Source organism: Tachysurus fulvidraco, chromosome 3 (assembly GCF_022655615.1).
Source record: "Tachysurus fulvidraco isolate hzauxx_2018 chromosome 3, HZAU_PFXX_2.0, whole genome shotgun sequence".
Classification (NCBI taxonomy): Eukaryota; Metazoa; Chordata; class Actinopteri; order Siluriformes; family Bagridae; genus Tachysurus; species Tachysurus fulvidraco.
The window spans coordinates 26,006,607-26,034,605 of record NC_062520.1 but is presented as its reverse complement, the minus strand read 5'-3'; the positions used below and the strand labels follow the sequence as shown (position 1 = coordinate 26,034,605).

The window sequence follows — 27,999 nt, the reverse complement described above, 5'->3', positions numbered from 1 at the left end:
CGCAACCTTAGCCAGTATTTGTGGATCTCTGCTAATTTTTCAGTCAATTCCTTAAATACTGATATTTCTGTCTGACAAATCTTTACTACATTTGACGTGTTTTGTGTCCACATTTGTGGTGCTGCTGTTAACACAACAGGATGGCTTTGGAGGCACGTGATATGAGGCACCGAGGAACTGTTCGATTTCTGATCTTTTGACTGTTGCTAAGCATCTAGCACTGTACACAATTGGCACCACAAAAGCCATGCTAACTCTGTTTCAGAGCAGTATTTCATCACCCCAGGTAAAAAGCAGTGCTTCTACATTACAAGTGCGAAAAGTTCCTCTACACAGGGTTAAAATCAGGGTTTAGAATGACCGTAACCTCGGGTTAAGCACAGTGTGAAAAGTCTTTTTGACTAGTGAAAGTGAAAAAGCATCCCGTTTCTTATTGTCAACAGTCCCAGGCCAGCGGCCTTAAAAAAAATCTTACATAAAGTATGGGTTGAGAGATGGCGAGCAGAATTATATATAATTATTTATATATTTTAACAGGAGCGAGCATCAGCGACTGCAACTTTATAGAATCCAGTAAGGGATGCAAATATAGAGTACTATGGAATTAAAGGTGCCCTTTAAGTAAACATCTATAATCTGTTATAAAAAATAACAGATAAACTGGGACACAGATTTGTTTGCAACAACGGTTGCAAACCTGTGTGCAAGAACGGTTGCACACAGGTTTAGCTTTAAAAACACACACCATGTTGTCTACTTTCTTTCTGATTTATAGTATGAACCACAGTAATGTAAAAAAAAAAAGATTTACAAACCAAGCCAAGGAGTCCGGGATAAGTGCACAAGGCTCTTGGCACATCTGGTAGATATAAACTAAGTTACACCCAGAGATCAGGGCGTGTGCGTGTTTACTTCAGCCCAAACCAAACACACCCGATAACGCTTTTTAAGACGAAGGGGTGTGTCCGAGTGGAGCTTAAAAAAAAAGAAAAGGGAAAGAAAAAAAAAGAAAAAAAAAAAGCTGCCAAGCATGAGATTTAATAGTTGTCTGTCTGATCCTGAGTGAACTTTTACATTCTATATGTTCAGAACATACATACGCCACATCAACAGACTTAATGGACAACAAATGGTGAATCGTGCTAGACGACAGAAATAAATGACAGATCAAAAGACATGTTTGTATAAAACAATAGCTAAGCATTACGCTTCAGGTTGTCCGAATCTAATTTGCAGATGAGACGACATTTCATTGTATCTGCTCGCGAGCTGGAGGTGTCGTGTTAAATTTCCGTATCATTCCACCTACTGTGAGGCTTGAGGAAATTTCCTTGTTTTTTTTAAATTGGGGTCACGGTTCATACAAACACCCCCAAGCATTTGAGGGCTGTGTGAAGAAGCTTGTGGCTGAACTTTTCATTTTAAACTCACAGTGACGATCACGGTGACGATCGTAACCGCTGAGCAGATTCTGAGGATCTTCTCTCCGGATTGTTTGAGGCAGTGATAAGTTTTATTTAGGTGGCAGGCGGCATCTACGGACAGCGCCGATAAGCGACGATACCGCCTTCGATAGTATAAGGACCAGGGTGTGGTGGAAGAGGTGACAGGGGATTTGGTTTAGATTGGCTAAGGGAACATAGCTAAGGCACTTGGTGAATTAATTAGATCTGCTCAGATCAAGAGGGATTTATAAGATGGCTTGTCTTGACTAGTAGAGCCGAATAGCCAGAAGAGGAGGAAACGGATGAGGCTTGTTGCAATACCTGGTGTGTTGGGGACCTGAGAGAGAAAGAGAGAGATTCAAACATTTATAGACTTTGATTTTAATTCCTTAAAACTTATTTGTAATGCTGAAATAAGAACTCACTAAACTAATGTTCATTTTAAACCCAGATCGTGAAAAATAATTACATTTCCACCCGTGTTGTCGTTCCCGTGTTCATCACTCGGTTAATTTGTCATGTCCCACTCCACAGTGGTGCTTAACACCTCATATGAAGTTAGACTCTTAAGGCTTTTCGAATTTTGTAGTTTTTCATAATTATTTCTGGTTTCTCTAGCCTACTAGTGGAAATATATTTACAGAAAAGATCCAAATTAACAAAAACTAGTATTTTTCCCCACATAGACGTTTCTATCTTCAAAATCCCATAATACTATGCACTATTATATCACAATTGCAAATGTGTTAATCCCTCTCCATTGCTTCTCTCTTCTACCCATCCCATTCCTTGCCACTGCTGCCTGAGTCACCTCAGACTTGCTCATTGGGGAAAAATACATACACATTGTGAACTAAATCTATCTAATATTAATCTTGAATTTTGTAGTCTATTAATCTTTATATTATTCTTATAATAACCCTTTGTTCTATGTTTATGTTCTGTAAAGCTGCTTAGAGACAATGTCAATTGTAAAAAGTGCTATACAAATAAACTTGAATTGAATTGAAAGTAACTGATGATATTAAACACATCTCTGCTCTCTGAGATGCCCCAAGTGCTTGTTCAAACGCGTCTGAAATTTGTAGTCATTATCTTTAACCGCTAAAATTCACTGAAATGGAAGCTTCTTTTTCCTCACACGTTTTAGTGTTTCGTGTGTACATGAAGTATGGCTTTGACGAATAGGAATCATCAAAAAAATATCAAGCGAAAGCAATTAATAATAAATGAAACCATAATACATTCGGGGTTTTGTGGGAGATAAATATTAGATTTTATCATTATTACTGCAGCATGGAGACATTATGTGTCATTATGGTTACTTTCAAAGTTTTTCTCAGGTTCAATGACAAAGCAGATTTTTCTTCAAAGCTATTTATTGCATTGTTCATGTTCTTTACAGTTAAGTCACCAACATACAATAAAATATAAACATGACTGTTATTGTGAAAAAAAAAATATATATAATAAGTAATGTTTTGTAACAAAATCAGTTATTAATTAATCACTTTACAGTAACTGCTCTGTGTATAAAACCAACAAAACGGCTTTGGCGTGTTAGTTACGGTGCACTATGCAACAAGCTATTGTAAAGAAGCTAACGTTAACTAGATAAGTCAGATTTTAATCGCTAATATAGCAGATTCATGGAAAATGCTTTATTTAAAATGGATAAAATCCCCTACTTAATGGAGTTGAACGTTAACTGAGCCGCAGCGACACACCTGACTCGTGTGTGCAGAGTAGATGAGATGAACTGGGAAAGCAGGCAGTGAGTCAAACCACTGTGAGGAAGAGGAGAGAGGGGGAACTCAACTGTTTCCTAAATGCAGTTTTTGCGTTTTTTTTTCTTTTCCTCTACTTACAAAATTATTTAGGTATTTTAGGTATCCGAGGGTTGTCCCCCCCCCATCCGGAGAGACAACCCTTGGATGTGAGGGGACATGTCTCCCCCCAACTCCCCGGGATTTACGCCCATGTACGTGAGTAACCGAGATAAATAAACTGCTATCACAGAAATGATGTTTCCGTGAGAAAATGACACTGAGCTCCTCGAACTCTTACACTTTTCAAGAGTTTGTTATTGTTCTAAATGGCTAAATATGAATTGTGTAGGTGTGTTTCCTCACCATAATGTAGTAATCCCCTAGCTGAAGGCCATACAGAGCCCAGGAGGTGGATGTTAATAAGGTGGCGACTGTGAGGGAGAAGGACAAGCGCTCTACAGAACGAGTGCGTATGATCTCCAGCTGGAAGAGACAAAGAACATAATGGAATAATGGACTGAAATCTGTTAATCACAAAAAACCCAGGATTTAAAATGTTTACTGGTTTTGTGCACTGCTGTATCTCTCTCTCTCTCTCTCACACACACACAGAAAGAGTGACATAGTGAGACACAATTTCCCAGAAAATACAGACATCGATACTCCTACATGAAAAACAGGAAGAAACTAAACGAAGGGAAAGAAAGACAGGAAACTAACTATAGCTTCACATAGACAGAGCAGTGGATCAAAAACACATACAATAGACAGAGACAGGAAAAAAAAAAAGACAAAACACACACACACACACACACTGTTCAGAAACACCACGTTTTTATGTTTCAGTCTGTCTGCTCTGTTCCTTGGCCAAACAGAAACATTTATATAATCGGCAAAAACTATTGCTCTTCTGACACGGATGATGAGAAAAATCCATGAGAGAAAAATCTATAAAAAAAAAAAAAAAGAATTCCGACAAAAAAAAATTATTTCTCTGGTGACGTCAATGGTATAAAACTAAAACAGAGTGTACGAGTATGAAGAGAGTACTGAGAGAGAAAACTGGCCTTTAGAAAACGATCGCACCATATGGCACGCAAGTCATAAATAAACCCGTTTCCCATTTTCTTATTTTTTTGCTTTGGTTTTAATTCAGCAACTTCAAATGAGCTGTAGTCAGATTGCTGAGAGAAAGTGCTCGCAGACTAACTCGTCTTGATGAGTGTGACAGATTGCGGTTCACTCACAGCAGTCCTCGGGCTTCTTGTAAGTAAAATAATCTTGTTTCTTTTGATATTTGCCATCACCGTGGTGCACGAAAGCACCGACATTAAGTTTCTCCAGTTTACATTAGAATTATAGAAAAGATTACACCGGTTTCCAAAGATAACAAGTGGCTCGACTGTGCGCATCCTGACCAGCAGGTACGGTTCACACTCGTAGGTCTGATTCCTATCTCTACATCCGCATAGTGAGGGAGGGTGCTGTGTGTAGGAGGCTACACTGGTGTCTGCCAAAATGCTTGCAAGTAACAAGTACGTGTTTGCAAAATGCTAAAAACATGAAATGAAAAGATTCCAGAATGAAATAAATGAAGGATGGATACGGCATGTTCACCTCGCCGATGGACTGCTAATAAGAATTATTAAGCACTGCGTCTTTGAAATGCAGCCTATTTTCTGCTTGCGAATGTTTAACTAGCTAATATGAGCTCAATCTTTTAAGTAAAGGAATACGATATAAAAGTTTGAATTTGGAACACACACACTGTTTCTCCATAAACCCTTTCTGAGCAACGCTGCTTGGATTACACTCGTATGGCAAGTATGAACCATAAGAAAGACCGACTTTTCTGGGTGCTTGTCTTTCTTATAGGGTTCTAGTAAAGTGGATCTCTTTCTGATGTAGAAACACTGTTAAGAGAAGAAGAAAGGAGAAGCTTTTATTTTCCCAGTTTTGGAGGTTGGGGGCCGAGTTAGAGGTCTTCTCGGGTCTAAAGAAATGTACCCAACCCGAAGTGACCCGAATCAATTTTTACCTGAACCAGACGTGCATATATATATTTTTTTTAAGAAAGACCCGGCCCGAGACAAACCCAAAAAGATTAGACCCGTGTCCGACCCGACGGCAATTTTTTTTAACCCGACTGGACTCGAATGTTGCACACACCAATGCAGCCCTGCACGCACCAGTCAGACAGAAAAGTAACCGCTACAGCGTGGATTCAAAATTGATTGACAGGTCTGTTTCAACGAAAACTAGCTTACCGCCAGCAACACGATGTCACAGGCGGTGTTGGCAAACAGAGGAGAGGTTGGAAAAGGACTCGAGTCGATGCACACACGCGAGATATAGTAGTTCGGGTCTTCTCGGGTCCGTTCGGGAAAAACACATTCATTTTAAATTACCCAAGACCCGATGCCGCTATTATTATACCCGACCTGTGTCCGAGGTACACGTGAAACTTTTAGACCCGAACCCACTCGGGTCTCGGATCTTCGGATCTAAGTGGACCCGTGAAGACCTCTAGTCAGAGTACAGGGTCAGGACCCTGGAGCAGGAAGGGATAAGGGCCTTTCTCAAGGACCCAACAGTGGCAGCTTGGCAGTGAACACCAAATCTCTGATCAACAACCCAGAGCCTTGAGCCAATGGGTTTTTTTAATGGTTGAATCCTTAGCACAGTATATCCATAAATGATCCAGTAAATGAACAAAAAATTATGCAAACGTTTGCCACCACGACCTGTAGAGTGATATAACCGCAACGAACATTCAGCCAAAACGCTCCTCGATTCATCTAGGTTTCAACATTGCAAAAACAAACAAACAAAAAAAAACACAATTCTAGAGTTACTCGGCACACAATAGGACAAAAGTGATGTCGTCACCTCAGCTTGCTAAGATGTTAAGCAACAGCAGCTACAATTAAAAACGTCCAGGATTTACCAGGAGTCTGGCAATTAAATGGTGTCCTAGTCGTTTCCCAGATGATTAAGTTAAAGCTATAATTTTTTTAGCTACAAGAACCGAAACAATAAAGTAAAACAGAGTGAAATGGTGACGTGCTGGACGAAGAAACATTTTAAATGATATTATATTGTCAGTGTAACATACATTAAATAGCATATTTTTCAGCAGTAGGTGTGTCCTTGATTCTTGTATCAGAATGTTACACTTCATAAATAGAAATCATTTTTATACTAACAGTTTGTTTCTGGTCCACAGATTTGACTGGATATTGCAAGAGTGTTGATGTTTACCTAACAGTAGCACCTGAGATGCACAAGTGATGATGATGCCAAGATGTTCAGCAGCACAAAATATATAACCCTTACTACAGGCTGTCAGTCAAGCTGTCGGTGTGTTGTCATGGCAACACGCAATGCTCTATTCAGCTGTGGGACGTCATCGATTTTTTCGTTGATGCCGGGGAACTGTTTGGCTCTATTGTGTCTGAAATATCAGTTGCATAATCTTAATTACTTCTTTATAAAACTGCTTTATAAAAGCAATATCCAAGTCGCAGTGGTGCTGATGTGGTGAATATCTGCTCGGCTGTGATTACCTGTGGTCGGTGTTGATATTCAGTAAAGCCGCACTCTTGCTTTTGTGATATTGCCTAATCCTAACCCTAATATCAGACGAACACAGGATAGCGCAATATTAGAATAACTTGACGGTGGAAAATATAGACGTGACTTCTAGCAAAAGCACCATTCATATCAATGCTTTGCCCTTTTGTAACACCTTAGCTGTCCATGCCAGTGCTCGCTATGAGTTCTTGTGTCTCTGTTCTCCAACTTCCACAACTTTCCGGATGCAAATATGCCGTCGTGTTGCATTATGCAGTATCTCTGTTATGACTGGCTTCATCAGCCTGAAGCGAAAAAAAATTAAGCTTACTGTTCAAAGACTCACTTCTGATATACATTCACAGGCCACTTTATTGAGAAAATGATGCAGATATAGGTCAAGAGCTTCTGTTGATGTGAGCACTTTGTTGACGAGACAGCTCGGATGAGAAGGGACTTTTTCAAGCCCTTAGAATTACAAGCCTTTAGAATTACTGTGGGGGGGGGGAGGGAGAGGAGAGAGACAGACAGACAGACAGACTGACAGACAGACAGACAGACAGACTGACAGACAGAGGGGGGGAACAGTTGGGGGAGAGAGAGAGAGGCGAGAGAGAGAGAGAGAGAGAGAGAGAGATAGAGAGAGGAGGAGAGAGAGGAGAGAGAGAGATGAGAGAAGTGGATAGAGAGTCTCTTTTTCTCTCTCTCCCTTTTTTCTCTCTCTCTTTTTCCCTCTTCTCTTCTCTCTCTCTCTCTCTCGCTATCTTTCTCTTCCTCGCGCTTTTCTCTCTCTCTCCTTTCCATCTCTCTCTCTCTCTCTCTCTCTCTCGCGCGCTCTCAGCTCTCTCTCGCTCTTGGCTTTGCTCTCTTCTCGCTCTCTCTTTGCTTTTCCGCTCTCTCTCCTCTCCTCTCTCTCTCTATCTCTCCTTTGCTCGCGCTCGCCGCTCTCTCGCGCTCTCGCTTTCGCTCTATCTCTTGTCTCTCTCTCTCCTTGTTCGTCTCTCTCTCTCGAGAGAGAACAGCATCTCAGAATACACAGAAATGCTACAACTCTACTGCCCCTTTTCCACCAAAAAGAACCGGGTGCTAGTTCAGAGCTAGCGCTGGTGCTGGTTCAAAGTTGGTTCCACTGGCGAACCTTCTAAGAACCGGTTTGCCTTTCCACCGGCTAGAGAGCCATCACGGAGCCGAGTCTGACGTCACTGTATACGTCTCACGTTACCCAGCGCAGCACCAACAAACACAAACACAACAACAATGGCGGATGTTGCTTCACTGTTAATGCTCATGGCTTTGTGAACCTACATTAGCATCCAAACGAGGCGAATCCAATGTGTACGTGCAGCTCCATGTAATTTGTATAAACGGAGGTTGTAATCGAGAAAGTACATAACGTTATTTTATCATTAACACAGAAAAAAGTTAGCCTTAGCATGTAGCTACCTACTATCATGTGTGCTGATAATGTATCATTTCGCGGTAAAGTAAAAGTGTATTAAACATTAGTAAACTTTAGGTACGTTATCAAATGCGCTAACAGTAGCCCCGCCCACAGCCCCTAACGCAAGCGGTTCTTAAGTCTAGACCTGCCTCGGTGGAAAAGGTTCATACAAGACCACATCAGGTTCCTCTCCTATCAGACAAAAATTGGGTAAAGGTTCAGATTCAGAGTTAACTAGTATTGTGTCAGTTGATGTGTTGTTCTCAGTGGTGTAGTCTACGTGATACGCAGGTATACGCCGTATACCCACTAGGAAAGGCCAAGGATTTACGTATACCCACTTAAAAAGCGTGAGGATACGTAACAATATCGTTTTGTGACAGAACTTTCATTCATAAATTCACCCCGCACTGTGTTGCGAACACAGACTGTGGTTGTCATTGCGAATCACTAACGTTTTTGGACCATTGGGGCTTCCGTGGCCTGTGACCTGATCTTGACGTCACCTACCGAGGAGGAAAATCAGTTGCTTGGTGGTGTTTTGTGGCGCAAATTTGAAATTAACTAAGTAATGTAAAAGAAGATATGAAACGAAAGCAGACCCAAACTAAACTCTGAGTGTTTTCGGAAGCCTGCGCCTAAAGCTACAGCAGCTTCGGGTGACATTTCACCCACAGCCCGAGTACAAATGTATTTGGAAAGCTTTGTAAACTACCAGTTCATTCAGTTCATAATATTCTGCAATGAAAGAGTGTTGGTGATAAAACTGAACAAATGTTTATTGTTCACTCTTAAACGTACATTGAAAATTGACAGCTGATAAAACCTGAGCTCCAGGTCCCATATTCATATAACATTTAAGGCTAAATGTAGCTCTTAAAGGTAAACTCTCACTCACTCACTACCGCTTACCCGACTCTTAAAGGTATAAAGTTCACCCAAAAATGAAAATTGCGTTATTTCATCACCCTCAATTTGTTCCAAAACTGTAGGAGTTTCTTTCTTCTGTTTAACACAAAAGATGATATTTTGAAAAATGTTGGTAATCAGACAGTTGGCAGCACCCACTGACTTTCATAGTCTATATTTTTTCCTACTGTGAAAGTCAATGGGTGCTGCCAACTGTCTGATTACATTTAGCCTTAAATGTTATATGAATATGGGACCTGGAGCACAGGTTTTATCAGCTGACTGTCTTTTGTTGCTTACAATAATGTTGATAACACATAAGCAGTCTTTAATAATGCTCTCAATTACATGTAGATGCATATTTAGGCTGGGGGGGGGGGGGGGTGTCACAGTATACTCAAATCAAATGAACTACAATCTGGAGGAGAAATTCACTCAAATGTGACAGACTGACAGCTTCTATGTAGGCAAACGTTTAAGGATTTAATAATAATAATAATAATAATCCCTGTTTACTGTTACAATGTACTCAACTCTTCTTGGAAGGCTTTCTGCTAGATTTTGGAGTATGGTTGTGAGGATTTGTGATTATTCAGCCAAAAACCTTTTTTCCCTGTAAATTATCAGTTAAAACAACAGATTTGTTAGATTTTTTTTTTAATCTTTTTATGGCTTATACTCAACATTATATAAGAAGTTAAGTTGATGTGCTGTCTCGATTGAACATATTTCGGAAAGACTAAGAATAATCTAAGAAAAATCCTTTTAAAAATCCTCAAAATATAAGAAAAATATTTAAAAGTATATAAAAAGTCAACAATGTTCAGCACATGGAAACTTCTTGAACCGTCCCAGCTGCTGCTCAGAGAATGCCAAGATTGTGCAAAGCTGTCATCGAGGATACTTTGAAGTATCTTAAATATACGTCTTAGGTTTTTTAAAGCACTTTTTCAGTCAGCGAACAACTCCACATGCCTCCATACATAGTTTGATGTCTTAACTATTGAAATATGTCGAAAAGGGTCAAGGTATAGGTGTGTGATTACCAGGTCAGCGAGCGGCGACAGGTACATGGTGATGGTGACGACGCTGCAGGCAAGGCCGAGCTGAGAAAGCTGAGTGCTTCCTGGAGGTACGATCATGCTGAAATACACCCATGACACACACAACACACACCCCATACCCAGAGTCTGCAAATACACATTCCTCTGAGACAGACACACACACACACACAAACACACACACAAATTTATCGCTGCATGCACAAATACTATATATATATATTAGAAAACATTTAGTGCATCTTCTGTAAAATGCCATACTGTACAATTGTTCATTTGGCCACCAAGCTTTAATTATAAACAACAGCAAACATGCCAGGTATTTGTTGTAAAATATTATCTCTCATTGTGGCTCCAGAGCTTATTTCACCCACCTTCTCTTTGGCATAATGGAAGTAGGTGATAATATACAGACACTGCAGAGAGGCTCCAATAGAATTAACAAGCATCACCGTGAAATCTTTTATCAGCACCCCATAGTACAGCCAGCCTAGATTACTGAAGATATACAGAGACAGACAATGTTTTAAATGTGCACACACACACAGACATACAGGACACACACTCAAACAAGAGAACACAAGCAGTAAGAGAACATTTGCATGGCTCTCACAAACTCACTTTAAGAATGTGGTTAGAAATGGTAGGAACTGGACGCTATCTGCACTCTGTGTGGCTTTCATTTTCTTCAAATCGCTCCTGCAGAATACACACAGAAGAGTACATGCTGAAGGATTTGTCAAATAGAAATAGAAATTTGCTGACTCGGTTTAAATCAGGTGGTTAAAGGCTCGACTTGAATCGTGGCTGCTATGTAAGGTTGGCAAACATGTAAGAGGCATCTGAAGCTTGCATTGCATGACTCGAGTGTTCACAAAACAAAAGTAGAAAAAAAATAGCCAGGAGCAGGTTTTTCCTATACCACATAAAGCCTGACTAATGCTTCCTTCTAACCAGGATCTTAATGCTGTCAGAGGGGTGGAATTGCGTGTGTACACACACACGTTCACACCTGTGGCAATTTAGCATCGTCAATCCACCTATTGGACTGTTTTTGGGATGGGAGGAAACCTACAAACTCCAGGACACATGGAAAATATACAACTCAAATCCTGTACAAACAGCAACCCGAGATTAGACTTGCACCAAACCTGTAGCTGAAGCTGCTACATTACCAGAAATTATCTTGGTGATTGGACAGTCTAGAAAGAATTGAAGTTCCTTCTCCCATCATGGACAGATAGCTGCGTACAGAAATTTCAATGCAGCGAAACAAATTGCTGCTATTTAGAACATGTTTCTCCCCCCTGTGCAACTGCTTTAAAATTGAAATTGCTTTGCAATGCCTCCTGGCCAAGATCTGTTCCTGAAGGTTCCAGTCATGTTGCCTCAAAATCTTTGGTCCACAAAAGAATAATCTTAAAACTTTGCTCGAACCAATAAAGTATTGAAACGGCCCTTAAAATGCCAGTGAGTCCCTCAAGGGAAAATGGTGAAAGGAAGGTAAGAGTGGCACATTAAAAACAAAGGGAGGAGATATACAGAGTGAAAGAATGAGAAGCCCGGGGACAAGAGTTAAGAAACTTACGTAACTGAAATGACAACGGCATTTTAAAAACTAATACTGGCAAAAAATTTAGAAAGCAAAATGGAAATATTAACCCCAATATAAATCAGTGAACCTGGTTTTCTATCCATGTTCATGTCTCAAGGAAACTGGAGCAAAATGGTTTCTTATTGCAAGTATGCGACTACAGTAATACAGTATGCGACGTTACCTGTGGCTTGTAAAAGCCCTCATTAAGGTGCATTTCCCTTTTCACTGACCATGTATAAAACACTATACCTGTAGTAGGTCCACGTCAATTAATAAACAATTCATAAAAGTATCTTATCTTATCTTAATCAGACACACACTTTTTTTTATTTTAGACCTAACATTCTATTCTAACATTAGGAGTCTTTTGTTTCTGTGGGTGTATTGAGTTTATCCTTCAAGTGTATTTACCTTTCATATAAAGACCACTGGGATTTAAAAAGTTCCACAGAGATTATGGTTTCTTTATTTAATTGCTATTCTCTATCTTTTTTATGTGGTGCAATTATAGTGATTCAGTAAGTGTAATAAGTCAGTAAGGGGGGAAAAAAAACTTTGTTGTTTATTTAGTAACTATGGATGCATTTAAGTGTTATAAATGCCAAGCTCTATTAAGATAAATGACGCATAATGTGTAATAATATGCTCTTTGTTGTTCCTGATATGATCAGGGTGGGTAGTGATGTTTAATGTCTAATGGAGAATAACTTGAGCTTACAGTCCAGTTGAGAACATGCCGATGGTAAACACGATGCACGCCCATGATAACAGCTGCAGAAAATCCATAGAACGATAAAGAAAAAAAAGCGGTGATTAATTTGGGTAGGATTTTAATTAAAAAAGCTCCAATTTCAGTGTAACAAACGCTGGTAAGAACCTGCGATGTTGACGTCTACACTGTTTATTTCCGTGTTTGTATCCCGGACGCTGAATATCTCTCTATTCTGATTGGTTACTGAACTAGGAAGAAACCCAGAAACACAGCCAATAGGGACACAGTTCTACAGACTGACGTGTACTTATCTGGAGCCCACTTTAGTTTTGTCCTCTTTGACTAGAAATGTAAAAAATCACGTGATAATAATGTTGTCTGTGTTAAAGTTGCTGGACTTTTTATTTAACTGTAAAAGCAACGTTGAAAGAAAAGAAAAAAGAAGCGCGGGGAAGATAAACATTGACTGAAGAAGCCTGGGCACGGCAGGGGTGGAAAGAATAAAGAGAAGAGAAAGAAAGAAAGCGAGACAAAAAGAGGGAATAGAGGAGAGATTAGAGCAGAGCGACACGAGAGAACGAGGAATATGATGAGAGGATGAGGGAGAGAGAAGAGAGAGAAAGAGATAGAGGAGGGAGAAGAGGAGAGATGAGAAAGATAGCGGGGATAGAGTGAGAAAAAAAGAGATTGGAGAGAAAAAGAGTAGAAGAGATAGATACATATAATATATTATATTTATTATAAATGTATAATATATAATATATATATATATATATATATATATATATATATATATATATAAAAATGTATAATCATATAATATATGAAAAAAAAATCTTATATATATTATATAATGATGTATTAATGGAAAAATATTTCCATAGCTTATTTTACTTTAAAAAAGAAAAAGAAAAAAGTATTTATTTGTTTGTTTGTTTGTTTTCTTTAAAGTAAAATAAGCTAAGGAAATATTTTCCAGACAATTTTCAAAAGTAATTACAAACAGTATAACAAACTGCATTTGTTTAGTATTATTAACTTCAAGAGATAAAAAAAAAATCAGTCATTAAAGCAGATGTAATGTGATGAATTGTGATTTAATTGATTATAGAAAGACTTCTAATAATGTTCTACAAAATTAAGTCTAATTAGATTGATATTTTTAATCATTCCCAATCATTATCGAGTGACAGGAATACAATATCAGGACACATCATTATTCGAACTACTTTAATTCCATATTTTGTTTACTTCACCATGATTGTGATCATGATCAGTTTCGATTTGCATGGCAGAAGGAAAAGATAAATCACAAATAATTATGGTGTAACAGAAATAAAATATTCAAAAAATATATTAGTATTCACTGTTCTTGGATAATAATCAACTCCAGGCTCCTTACATAATTGTTCATGCTTTCCAATTAGTGCTTTTGTGTTGTCGAGTTTGCTGCAGCATATTGTAATGTTTGTGTAAATAATTCAATGCACCGAAGCTACAGAGTGCTTGGTTACTTTAATGCTGGATCAAAACATGTTATAGAAGAGTGGTTAAAAATCTCGTCTTAATTCGTTGTTACTGCTGTTAGCATACAGGAGTCTATCCTAGGTAACCTATGTGCTTGAAAAATATACCATGAATATAAAAACTCTACACATTCTCCAGTTAAAGTGACAGGTTTTTGTAACTTTAATGAAAAAGTAACCAACAAAAGTGAAAAACAGATTTTTAGAAACAACTTACAAGGACCTGCTTGCACAAGTCTGCATATTGTTTGGATGAAGCCTTTATTTTGTTCCATATACATTACAGCGGAATTCTTTTCTTCGCATATCCGAACTTTAGAGGTTGGGGTCAGAGATGATACTGTGACACTGGAGCAGATAGGGTTAAGGGCCTTGCTCAAGGGCCCAATAGTGGTAGCTTAGCAGTGTTGGGGCTTAAAACTCAGAGCCTTTAATTAACAACCCAGAGCCTTAACCACTTTAGCCACAACTGACCTGATATGTTATATACCCAATAACCAAAGCACATTTTATTGGTACAGGCTACCACCTTAGCCCATCCTGATTTGGGAATTTCTTTCCATTAGTCCTTACAACAATGGTTCAGAGCTAACAACTGCAAATGGGAATCTCCTATGCACAGCCCTCTGTGATAGAGTGGCCAGAAGGAGACCACTTAGGACAAATGCTAATATAAAAAAATCCCATATAAAATCTTTTTCAGACAAAAATTGAGCCATTTGGTCTGAAACAAAGCATAATATTTGGTTCAGGGAAAAAAACTAAACACCCAGTTAGCACCATTTCTACCATCAAAGATGATGGTGGTAGCCTAGGGATGTCGTAGCCTTGTGGTTAAGATGGACTTCTGATCAGGAGGTCATGAATTTGAATCCCAGGTCCACCAAGGTGTCACTGCTGTGCCACTGAACAAGACTCTTAACCCTCAATTGCTCACTTGTATATAACAAACTAAAAATGTAGGTCATTCTGGATAAGTGTGTCTGCAAAATGTAAATGGTAGCATCATGATTTAGGCTAGCTTTAAGAGGAACTGGAAGAAATTGCTGCTATCTCAGTCAACATGGACTGAGCAAATTGTTGAAGAGTAGCTGTTCCAATCAGTAAAACATCTGGATTTAGGGTGAAACACACACTGATCAGCCATGACATTCGAACCACATGCTTAATTTTGTGTAGATCCTCCTTGTTCCACCAAAACAGCTCTGACCCATCAAGGCTTGGACTTCACAAGATCTCTGAAGGTGTGCTGTGGTATCTGACAGCAAGATGTTAGCATCAGATCCTTTAAATCATGTAAGGTGCTAGGTGGGATCTACATGGATCACACAAGTTTGTCCAGCACATCCTACAAACTCTCGATCGGATTGAATCAACAGCTTAGTCATGTTCCTCGAATCAGTTCAAAACAATTTACGTAGTGTTTTATGTTTTATTATCTCAGTTTTCGAGATGCTTTGTCTCACTCGTCTACAGAAGCCATCACAGTTTCACTCAGATCCTTACGCTTGCTTATTTTGCTTGCTTCCGACACCTCAACTTTGAGAACTGACTGGTCACTTGCTGCATAAAATATCCCAGTCCTTGAGTCTGCTGTAATGACAATCAGGGTTATTTACAACAGATCTGTGTATATTTTCTGCATATAACACCACAATGAGCCAAAGCACAGACAAAGATCTGTAACCCCAGACTTAAACTCAACTGAAAATCTGTGGTCCACCAACGTTTTCCAACTAATTTTGGCAGAGTTGGAGGATACACTGAGCTTAGAAAGAAAAAGTATAAATCAGAATGTGCAAAACTCATCAAGACATATTCGAGACTACTCAAATCTGTAATTGCTGCAAAAGGCCGATTCACACTGAGGGGGCGATGACTTATTAAACAGTTTTTAAGATTTTCAGCTTTTTCAGCTAATTCTGAGGACATGTAAATCCTTTATTTAATTTTATTTCTACAAATGTTCTTAAAGCTGATGGTGCAATCCAGCAAACAGAAGGGGGTGAATACTTTGTGGGTGAACAGAAAAAGTAAGCAGATAAATGGAGTAAGACTGATTGCTTGAGCATATTGTACTTGTGCAACTTCTGTCTCTTCTCTGACCCCGGTACCATCTGCATGAGAGTCGTTTTCCTTTTCAGCAAGTTTACTGAACTCAATAGAACATTGTCTACAAGCCGGCAAACTTGCTGCCAGAACAAAACCAGCGCTGACAAGTATTGACATTTCTCAGGAGAAAGTTGTAGAAAGCACCAAAGAAAAATCCACTAAAGTGACGTCCTCACACCCTGGTGATAGTTTACACTCCAGCCCCCATCCCCCACCCCACTGTTCTCCTTTATTTCATTCCCCCGCTCCCACTCGGGTATTTGGATAGCGCCTGTGAAGTCATGGGCCAAGGAACGAGGGATAAAAAGAGGTATAGAGGAGAGGAAAAGAGGGAGATGGAGCACACAGCTGACATTTGGCTTGGCTAAGAAGGGATTTGCTCACACCTCATGAATAAATCTTAAAATAAAAACCAACAACGTATGTGTGTGTGTGTGTGTGTGTGTGTCACACTCTTGGCACACAACTGGAATAAAACACAATTGAGTTTTGTTTTTTACATATCAATGTTTTTTTTTTATTTTCTTTTACATATTTGAACATTTTTATAATTACCAAATGCATTATATAACTCTCTATGTACAATTTTTACAGAATTATATACACATTGACAGAAATAAAGAAAACACAGCTTGTCTTGTGTCCGTGTGCAGTTGTACATAGCATTATGTTGGAGAAGTCCAGCTTCTCACACACACACACACACACACACACACACACACACACACACACACACACACACACACACACACACACACACACACACACACACACACACACGGTACAACTGCATGTGAGTTTATGTACATTTATGTCAGTTTGCTTGTGTAAAACAGATTTAGTGTCTGTCAAATTATATAGTGCTTCATTACATAAACCACCCTGTAGACTTTGAGGCAAAAAAAAAAGTAAACTTGACCAAACACTAGCCAATAGCTACATCTCAGGTTGCACATACATGGCATGCATGAGTCGTTTCCTCAGAAGTCTGACCAACAGCAGGACATATTTGAGAAATCTAGCAAGTCTGATGGTTCACAGATTTTGAGAACGTTAAATATATATACTGTATATGACACTAATCAAAACAAATTCAATACACATTCCAGGTCCATAAGCTGCTGCTTATAGAAAAACATCCAGTCTGTGCGTTTCACACAGACTATACAGAGTAAAGTGGAAAAAAAATTGAAAAGGGAAAATCTGTTAGGTAATGTTCCTCTTTAAAAACAAAGAGTACGTAGCAAATCCCTTTCAAGTCACTCGCACAAACACAAACACGCCACTCAACATCTTACACACCAGCACGCACATCATATAAAAAGAAATCTAAGTATAAAAAAAAAAGTGTCTTTCAGATCCGGTGTTCCAGCGCCGGGAAAAACTCCATCAGCATGTCCACAAGGTCCCGTCTCAGTGTAAGAGCAGGAGGAAGACAGAAAGGAACGTGACGAAGAAGGAGACTGGTGTGACGTGTACGGCGGAGCTGCCTACGCTCCTCTCAACAACTGGAATCATAGCAACCGGGTCATCTGAAACAAGAGGGAAAGAGAGTGAGGGGTGATGAGATGAATACACGTCACAGCTGTGTAACTCACACCGGAATTTGTAAAAGAAACCGGCGCGGCTGGACGGATAACAGATTGACTTTGCTTACCTGCCGGAAGCCTGTTGGATGGGTTGTGCGCTCCTCCTAAGCCTGTTCGTCCATGCTTCCCTCCCTCTGCTGCCTCCTCTTTCTCTGTCGTCTTCTTGTGGTTTTTGGAACCTAAGAACATCAATCGGCGGTGTTACAGAACGTTCAAGAAAGCTGTAATTAAATCGAAGAGCTAAAAATAGGTGTGTCTCTATAACCAGCCTCAGGTGCTAGCACACGCTAAGCATGTGTTGAGTGTAACGGGCTGCGGTTACTGCTCGGAATGCTAATGACGTGTTCGGGGCTTACCCTGAGGTCCGACGACGCTGACCTTTAGCCGCAGGCAGTCGCTCCCATGCTGGTGCAGAGGCTTGGCTGTCGACACGAAACAGAAAACATATAGAAATGTTTAGAAATGCAGTAAAGTACATATTTAGCGGCTATAAAAAAAAAACGAGGGAAACTTTTAAACCTAAATTCGCCTACAGCTGCCTCATGGGCACGTTTATGTAAAGTATAAATAAAGCAGCCAGACATGATGTCCCACAATGCATACGGTCTATGTACTAGAGACAAACGTTTTATTGGGCCAAATAAGTTCAGACATAAATTCAGCGGCAAGGCAAGTATTAAATTTGCTGCTTGGCATTTGGGTGTTTTGTAAATCTAAATCTAGTTTATAAAGCTCTCTACCTGAGAGTCTGTATTATCCCTTATGCTAGAATGTGCTATTCTGCGTAACACTCACAGATGTAGTAGTAGCTCTCTCCTTGGCGGAACTCCTTGCCCAGCGTGAAAGGTGTGAAGCGTTGAAACTTTTCAGAGAACTTCTCGGGCGCGTGGACAGCAAACGGCCTGGAGCACTCCCAGCGCAGCTGATCGAACGAGTGCGGCTTGCACACCTCGTAGTCCTCCAAGTCCACCATGTAGAGGACGTAGCGCTCGGCCTGCTGGGACGGGATCTCGCCATGCTTGTAGTGCGGGCAGATGATGTCCAAGTAGTCGTTGATATGCACGTGCACCGTGTAATCGTCACGGAGAAAGCTAGAAAGAAAATAATAGTTGTTGCAGAATTCGCAGGACAAAGACATTGGTGAAAAATAACACGCCCAAAACAGACAAACATCGGTCCGAATCAGAACGGGCTGACAAACATCACCTATTTGAGATCATCTATCTATTACTCGTCACCTTGTCCTACTGGTTTTTTTCAAAGGACGTAAACAACTTTTTTACGACCTGCTACCTCCTCTGTGTCTCTATCAGTGTTTGTGTTTTCAGTCACATGTGTTATGTAAAGAATTTAGATCGCATAACGAGGTAAGACGAGTGTCTGACACGAACGTCTGGCTCCAAACGTCCCTCTCTTATTGGTTATCTTGCGCTCTCTTTTGTCTCTATAGTATGCAATGTTTATACGACTTTGCACTTTTGTGCATGCCGCTACTGGTCATGACCCGTGTCCTGCCATCTATCCTCTGTTTATCAAAGCGGAGACGGTTCAGGAGACGCCCAGTCTCCGTCTGCTGTCCCAGCAGTCCCCCTCGGAGTGTTTATGGCCTTCTTTCGGCGTCGTTCCCTGTGTTTTCCTGTCTTCCCTTGTTGTGGTCTCTGTTTTACCAAATGAACCCCTGAAATTCCAGTCCTTTCTCTTTCATATTTTTTTATTTATGCCATTCACCATAGGCAAATGATTCAAATCCTGTGGGGAAAGCAAGACTTAAGAATGATTTACAGTGATTGCAGTTTTGGATTTGAGTAAGTGTGTAATTTTTTTTCCTAAATGCACCCCTCTCCTGCGGTGACCATGAGGCCTGGTTGCACGGCAACGTTTAGATCCCGCTGTCTAATGAGGCGCCTGATTGGCTGCTGCTACCAGGCCGTGTTACTATGCTGTAAACTTCACTTGCAGATTTGCATTTTATAAACCCCAGGACTTTAAGGAGTATATAACTGACATGCAAGCTTGTGTGTGTGTGTGTGTGTGTGCTGCCACCAAAGCAAAGGCAGTCCTCTCCACCCTCACCCTCTCACACTTTCTCTAACATTTTGTTGTCGGGACCCTTGGTTCTGTCTCAGACTGAGACACTCTAGCTCCTGCACCTCAGCCACACACACATACACACACACCTCCATTTCGCACCCCCCGTTTTTTTTCTGTTTATAGGTATTAGTAGACCTGTCAAAACAGCCTCACATTCTATTCAGAATGAGGTAAACACACACACACACATCTTGTTAGCACAGGCTGCTGCTGGGATTAAAGCCCATCTCGCCCAGCTTGTAATCAAAGCCACGCATAAACGGCGGGGTGCGTATGCTGCTAAGCCTGTAGACTTTTCGCTGTGTGGGAAAATAGCACGTGCGCTGCCTGTTTTGCGCCGACGTCCGAGAACAGTCCAGGTTCTGCTGATCCACACAGTTTTAGCAGAACTCTACTCTGCTTTACAGAGCCGAGAAACTCTCTTAATCACGTGTCATTCGGTCAGCTCTGTGGCTTTAACCACGACGCTGAACCTGGAAAATTAACAGTAAAAAAAAAAACAGAACTCACAGTCTAGCTGCCTATCAAAATTCGCTAATGTTTAAACCCAAGTTTGCTAACTTGCCAGTGTGTTGGGTTCTGTTATCATTTCGCTATTTTGAAAGAACTTTTCAACTATACTAAGAAAACAGATCTTGTACATAACGTCTCTGGAAAATCGGGGACTCGAGGACTGAAAATCTTACTCACGGCTGTGTGTGAGAAAGTGAGTGTGGTGTTACTAGCAGTTAGCTTGCCAGCTCATTCAGGCTGACAGGAAGCCATTTGGGAGGTTTTTTTTTTATATATAATCAGAAACCCAGAGGTTTATATAGACAGATAAAGATACCTTCCAGTCCTGTATTTAGTCACTTCTTTGGCACATTTGTAAATATTTGTATATAGTGTGTTTCTAATGGTTGACAATAACACGGCCATTTGAACCGATAACACGGCCTCCTTCTGTTTTTCCCTCAGTCCCTCATCCCCCACTCCTTTGCTTTGAAGTGGAGTTGATTAGGAGCTGTTTAAGACCTGCTTGCATCGTGGTGCTCTAAAAACAACAACAACAAAAAAAAAAACGAGGCACTTGTAACCCGCTGGAGGTTCTGCTGGTGCTCGGTGAAGCATGTGGTAAATGTGTATTACTAATAAAGTGTGTGAGATACCCGCCTTGATCCAAAATCACACAAGCATGCCGTGCTGTTGTTGTTGTTTTTTCTCTCTTCACCCACTTGGCCTCTTGCTCTGGTTCCAGTGTGAGAGTCAGAGCAGTGAGGTGGTGAGGAACGAGTGCAGGGAGATGTTACTGTGAAATCAGCTGAAGATCAAGCTGCTTCGCTCGGGTTCCCTCATCTATCTTCTCTCTGTTCCCTCTATTAACTCTCTGTCTCTAGGAGTCTGTGCAGCTGTAGGGCCTCAGGCTCAGTGCACACTGAATTTCTGAATGTGTGTGTGTGTGTGAGAATGTGTGTGTGTCTCTACGGGGTGCTTAAGGTGCTAAGATTAGAGACCTTCATACTGTCCAAGAGCTCTGTCTGCCATATGTTATGTGTGTGTCTGCATTTCTGGGAGTGTGTGTGTGTGAGAGCGAGCGAGCGAGCGAGAGAGAGAGAGAGAGAGCGAAAGAGAGAATCAAGACCATGTCTCTAAATTGTACAAGATGCAGGTTCAGCGTTCGGCCCGAACCATCTTTCTTTCTCCCTCTGGAATGTCTCAAGCTGCCGAGCTGTCAAAGCAGGTCAGCAGAGTCAGAGTGCAGGGTCAGACGTTTCACACACACTGTCAGAGTCAGCACGACACACACACACACACGTTACACAATATGTTCAGACAGTCAGCACTGAACACATGCCCTCCACGCCAACTGCACAGTTATAGCAGTCAGCACGCACGCACACACACACAGACACACACACTACAGTACACTTGCACACCTGTGTGCTCAGTTTCTGAAAAAAACCTTACTGGGGTAAAAAGAGGTGGGGTGACTGCATGCCATGACAAGCATTTTACTTCTATTTTGGAGCTTTGTTCTTAGACTGCTGGGTAATAAAACCAGTCTATCTACACCCACATACACACACACCCTTTCTCCCTGTAAGCATCTCTATTACTAGTGGAATTTTTGGGGGAAATTTAGTTTTACCGAAAATAATAAATGTTGCAACATCTTACTGATAACATGATAAGAAATGTCATCACACAAGCGGTTGTATTAGAACCGCTGTTAGTCGTTTGTCGGAGTGATGCGTTTCCTGTTTCTGTAACGTTTTGAAATGGTTATTGGTTATTCAACAGGGTCTGTGTTAGGGTGACTGAAGAGCCGTATGCGTACGAAACGTCTTTGAGTACGGTGAGGATTTTCTGCGGTGTTGCCCGAGCCTGATGCTAATGAGCAGATGATTCTCTCTCGATCGATCATGGCAGTAATTAGTCCGGCCACAGAGGACCAGGCCGGAATGCTAAACGGCAAATCAGGCATTCCCAAGTGGAATTATTACATCTAGCCCACGGATCTCATATCCGCTGTTTACTAGCTTCTCTAATGCAACCCCTTAAACAGAGAGAGAGAGAGAGAGAGAGAGTGAAAGTGTGTGTGTGTGTGTGTGTGTGTGTGTGTGTGTGTGTGTGTGTGTGTGTGTGTGTGTGCGCTAGACAGTAAAATCAACTCAACAATGTGACTTTTTATCCCTACTAAACAATTTCAGTAGCCACTTCTTTAAAAACTCATTGGAGACGGCTTGCCCTTTTGCGTGGCCTCCCGATTCCAGCCCATCAGTCACTGTCCCGGTCTCTCCTCCCCCTCTTTGTCCATCTTTTCTTTCTCCGTCCTCGGCCCATCCCCATCTGCTTCAGTCTTTCTCCCTTTTCTCTTTAAGATCACATAATAAACCTCTTCACTGGGACTAATTTTGAAGCAAATCGCCCCTTTCTTTCTGTCTGACCCCTCCACCCCTTGACCCATCCCCCCCTAGGTCTTCTTCCCTTTTTCTCTTGTTCTTCTTTTTTAACATCCTCTTGTCTTTCACTTTTAAATGGATGCTAATTGCTAGCAAGTGGGACATCCTGTAAATCCGTAGCCTCGTTTCGAGATGGGCATAAAGTCACCCGGCGCTATACTGTTAATAGGATATGGTCATTATTCATTCCGTGTCCGGGTTAAAACAATTAAGACTTATGATAGTAATCCGCTTGGAACGCTCCCTAGGTGGCAACAGAGAGCTGGCCGTGCCACCGAGACGGGGTGAAAAGTAATCCAGACGCAGACGCTAATTAAAACACCCGGGCCTCGTGTGTAAACAAGCGCTGCCACATCATGCACGCTACGCTACGACAAGTTGTAGTGCACCAGATCGCAAACAGTGTGTACACTACCAGAACAATACCTTTCAGAGTACTACAAAAGCGGTGACAGGAAAACGCTGACTCTTTGGTGTGGTGAGAATCCAAACACTAATCAGCGTGGGAGACCGAGAACGGAGATGGTGTAGAAAAACACTACAGACAGGGGGGGGGGGAATATGAAGCACAGGAAAAGAACAGAGGAGCGACTGTGAGAACAGGGACATAAGGCAGAAGAAATCAGAAGCAAAGGAGGAAATCTGGGATGGAGATAAGGCGGAGAGGTGGGGCGTGGGGGCTGAAAGTAAGGAAAATATACGGAGGGAACAGAATGGGGTGAAAAACAACCTCAGATCAGATATCTGCCGAGTGTGAACCTGCTTTGCAGGAATTACTCAGTCATTACTGTATTAGATGCTCTAATATGTGGTGACGTCATATATCAAAGGTCGGGACTGCTGATTGCTTTGACGATTTCATTGTGCACACGAGACTAGGATGGGATTTTAGATTCCAGGCGATGATTTTGGTGTCAATGCTGTCGTCTGGGCAGATTACAAACCCGTGCCCGTAATCCGAGCCTGAACTCTGGCCTTACGGCAGATTACAGCCCTGCGTGTGCATACAGCTGTGCCCATATCTGTGCGTGATTAAAAAGCTGAGCCATTGGGGGAAGGCTGGCAAAAGATTAGCAATGCTGTTCAGAACAAGACGAAAAGGTTTACTTTAGCCGGGCATTTAAACGGCGACTTCAAAGTGACTTTTGTGGGACAGTCGATGCCTTCAGCTCACGTTTCTCAACACCGCTGGAGTAATACCAAAAAAGAGAGAGAGAGAGAGAGAGAGTCAATAAAATGAAACGAGAGACCTTGATAAAAACGACATGAGTGCCTCAATAAAATGGTGCTCCACATAGCACACAGGAGGTTTAGGTTTTGGCTGTGTGTTGATTTACTGAAAGGGAGGTGATTGCATCTGAGGGATGGAGGGAGACAGCAAGTGAGGGAGTGGAGATGGAGAGTGGAACGAACAGGTACTGGGTAAGAGAAGTGGGGAGAGTGAGAGAGAGAGAAATAAAAAGAGAGAGGGAAATGTCCAGAGTGAACAGCTGATGGTCAAGTATAGCAGTGCATCTGCTGCCAGTGCTCTACACTTACTAAATATACCCAAATCAGACATTCCGTGTGTGTGTGTGTGTGTGTGTGTTTGTGTGAAACCTGTGTGTGACCCCTATATCAGATGGCATTCGATAAACCCCCATCCTCCTCCTTGTCAATGAAATATTGATTAACTTACATGTAAGAAAAGAAAGGGGGGGGGACACCTTGTATTGACCTAGTGACTTTTACCCCAGCTGTTGCTAACTTCATTATGTTTTCCCCATTTAGCACACAAACACATATACACACTGCAAGCTGAGGCACGCCATCGCTGCTTGAACAGACACTCGCAAACAAGTTCACGGAACCCAGACAGGGGTGTAGATTCATCAGACCTGACAGGCCTGTCACCACGCGCAAACACACGCCAAACCAGAGAGGTAACTTTCTAAAGATGCACGCGAGGGATTAAATCATTACCGTCCACACTCCTTCATAAACAGCTGCACGCACGCCACACACACAAACACACACATCCAGGAGCAGCCAGTGTGTTTCATGCCTGAGCGCGCACGTGTGTGTGTGTGTGTGTATGTATGACTCTGGCAGGTTCCCGGATCACACATGATTAGGCTGTCAGTCCACTAGGTCCATCCATTAGGGACGAACCCACTAACCAATCGATCAATTGAGCCTTATGCTGTGATTCATCACTGCATCGGGGAATTCACAGAAACACTCATCTGTGGCTGCATTAGCAGAACATTTACATGGAAATAAGCAGGAAACGCAAGTGAAAAGAGAAGATTAAATGTAATTGATGAAGCAACACTGCTTTCCCTCCCTTCCAGCGAGGGCGAGTTCTGAAAGGCTTTTGGAAGAAGAAAAAACAAACCGCTGAACAAATACAGAGTCGCCTACCAGATTATGGCATTCATTAGAAGTGTCTTGTGTGCTGTTTACAAGGAGGATGGACAGCTTGTGCGCCTACGACTTTGGAGTGTATTTTAAGTCTGCCTAAATTTAGTATTGGTCAAAAGAGTTTGCCGGGTGTTATTTGTATTTCTTTTCCCCATTTAACGTGCGTGTTTTCCGTCTAGGGAGTATAACGGGAAGAAAAACTGGACCACAGATAAGCTGCTGCCCTATATTTTATATCCCCGTCTCCGTTATGACTCATCCCTCATTCAAATCCTGTACCTCTAATTCTCAGCATCCCTATGATGCTGACTTCTCTGTTCTCCACACAACCATCCGGTCAGGAAAGTGTTGGGCTTCGATCACACTCATCCTCTCTCCTCCTCTCCCTCCCTTTCTACCTCACCCAGTTGTTGTGCTCACACTCTCTCTACTCATCGTGCTGACTGATGGTGAGTCAGACCGTGAGCAGTAACAGGTAGTCGAAAGTTACGCAACCCCATTAACGCTGACGCACTACAGAACATGTGACGGACTAACAGCGCACCCTGAGACTAGCTTGCAACACCACCCCAAAAAAAACATTCCAACAACCTCCGGGTGAAATGTTGACGTTTAGGAGTCACTAGTTTGTTTATGACAAAGCAGGACTATTGAGGTTGTTCTGAGAAACCAGCTGGGACACTTGATTCCTCTTTATCAGCAAACATCTTTAAGGGTTTAGGTGAAAGTACACCAGAAACCATAAAGCCTGTTTATGATGAAACGTGTGACTGCGTCTCACTGAACTGCAAGACGTTTTCTCTGTTAAGACTTAACACTACCTGACACTAAAAGGCTATAAAATTCCACTATTCTGTCTGCAGGTTTTGTTTAAAAGCTCAATACTATCACCCTAAACGCCCTGTCTCTTATTGATCCCTGTAAAGTGCCTGTTTGTCATTTCAACCTTTCTATGGAGAGTGAAATGAGAACACAATCAATTACACAAAGTACTTTAAAGCCTGTTTCTCCACACAAACACACAAAGCTAAAATCGACTATGTTGAATTAATGCCTGCCGTGTTTACGTAATTCCAGATGGACAAGTACGAACAAAAAGTAAAGGTTAATTTAACCTTGGGGGAAATGTGCAGTGCAGATTTGAGCTTCATACACATTTTAATTGCCCTGGCAGGTCTTCTTGCCCCTGGTAACACACTGTAACGTAAGACTTCCCTTAAAATTAGTAGCTTACTAAAGACATACCTACTGTCTAGTTTATGCTTATGGTGGTCTATTTATTGCTCTGGACATGTGTGTGTGTGTGTGTGTGTGTGTGTGTGTGTGTGTGTGTGTGTGTGTGTGTGTGTGTGTGTGTTTGGCAGAATCCTTCAGCAGTATGCATTTGTATTTAATCCGATTAGTCTACTTGTTTGTGTTCATGCTTTAGAGTGGGGGGTTGAATGGGTCTGATGTAATTACAGTCCTGTTAGTGTGTTATTTTAAAGCTTAGAACCAGATAGAAATCCAGAACCTTATGAGCCAAATGGTTTCACTCAGGAGCGCGCGTACATCCACATCCACCCACACACACACACACACACACACACACACACACACACACACACACACACACACACACGCTTACATATTATATTATAGGACATAAATATCACGCGCTCTGTCTGTATTAAAGCATGCAAAAAGTGGCATCCCTTGTGCATTGTTTATAGCGCGCGCGCTGATCCTGTTCTTTCCAGGTTTTACACTAATACGCACTATTACACGTGCATAAAATCAAGCGCACCTACAGTCCGAGTGTGCACCTTTGTGTAGACTGAAAAATAACCCTAAAGCTTGATAACAGAGGATAAACTACTCACTTTGAGTTGGTGCTGTTCCAGTAAACGCTGTGGCGCTCCGTAGAGACGCACCAGGCGCACAGCAGCACGCACAACAACCACAGAAAATCCATCCTTCTTAACGAACTTGGTCTTAAAAAGGAAAAGTAAAAACAGACGAAAGCAAGATGACAGTCTTTGTAAAGAAAACGCGAGCGTCCGCTTGTCTGTAAAAGAGTTCAGCAAAAATGCAATAACAACCAGTAAACATGCGCACGAGAGAATAAACACTGAGCGCCGCGTGCTGCCAGTTTTAATAAAGGATCACGCCTCCTTAAATAGATCGACCAATCAGAAGGATGGAGTATATTCTGGTCACGCCCACGTGTAGTGTTGTTGTTTTTTCCTCTTTCTTCTTAGTTTGCTCTCAGTTAAATGATTAAATGGGTACTCTTGAGGCAAGCAATGTTAATGTTCAAATAAATGTTTCAAAACAGATATGTATATATAATACGTCTATATTTCAAATAGACGAGATCCTACACGAGTCAACAAAACCTTTTGTAATATAATCCAGTGTGTGTAAGAGTATTTCTGATTTTTGTCAGAATTCCAGTCTGACCTAAATGGCAGTAGTCCAAGAAAACCAAGTTATTCCGTTTGATGAAGAAGCCTTCATGTTGAATGTCGAGTAAGAGCTCATAAAATATTATGACAACAAAAACAGGCTTTTTTCCTGAGTGTCAGTCAAACTGCATAATCCCAGCAATCCTTCTCTGTGTGTGATATAAGGCTATCATGGCCTCCCCTATAGAGTCACCAGGGCTCTTCCTTTTTTCATCCCACTCATCCAGCGGCTCCTGGTGTTCTTAACCCAATTTGGGAGCTTAGCCAGCCTTGAGGCAACATGGAGACACCCAACCCCCTCATTAGCCCCAAACATTTGAGTACAGAATTGGAAACAGGAGAGAGTAAAGTGTATGTTTGGCTGTTTTCTTCACTCGAGGCC

The 27,999-nt window shown here is 41.4% G+C and overlaps 2 protein-coding genes across 3 annotated transcripts; both read right to left on the bottom strand.

Moving 5' to 3' along the window:
- Positions 1–1,022: 1,022 nt before the first annotated feature.
- Positions 1,023–12,728, bottom strand: slc50a1 (solute carrier family 50 member 1). Of its 2 annotated transcripts, XM_027153264.2 has the most exons (7): positions 12,673–12,727; positions 12,514–12,566; positions 10,820–10,897; positions 10,573–10,696; positions 10,184–10,345; positions 3,578–3,697; positions 1,023–1,782 (listed from the first exon to the last, which is right to left on the bottom strand). In XM_027153264.2, exons 2-7 carry the CDS (start codon positions 12,528–12,530, stop codon positions 1,675–1,677), a joined length of 609 nt encoding a protein of 202 aa, XP_027009065.1. In that variant the 5' UTR covers positions 12,531–12,566; positions 12,673–12,727; the 3' UTR covers positions 1,023–1,674. The 2 variants fall into 2 exon arrangements, with proteins under 2 accessions (XP_027009065.1, XP_027009059.1); XM_027153258.2 differs by having other exon boundaries at positions 12,514–12,728.
- Positions 12,729–16,922: 4,194 nt separating this feature from the next.
- efna1b (ephrin-A1b) lies at positions 16,923–27,299 on the bottom strand. The gene is made up of 5 exons (XM_027153245.2): positions 27,033–27,299; positions 18,530–18,825; positions 18,091–18,156; positions 17,803–17,913; positions 16,923–17,677 (listed from the first exon to the last, which is right to left on the bottom strand). Exons 1-5 carry the CDS (start codon positions 27,122–27,124, stop codon positions 17,559–17,561), a joined length of 684 nt encoding a protein of 227 aa, XP_027009046.1. The 5' UTR covers positions 27,125–27,299; the 3' UTR covers positions 16,923–17,558.
- Between the last annotated feature and the right edge of the window lie 700 nt (positions 27,300–27,999).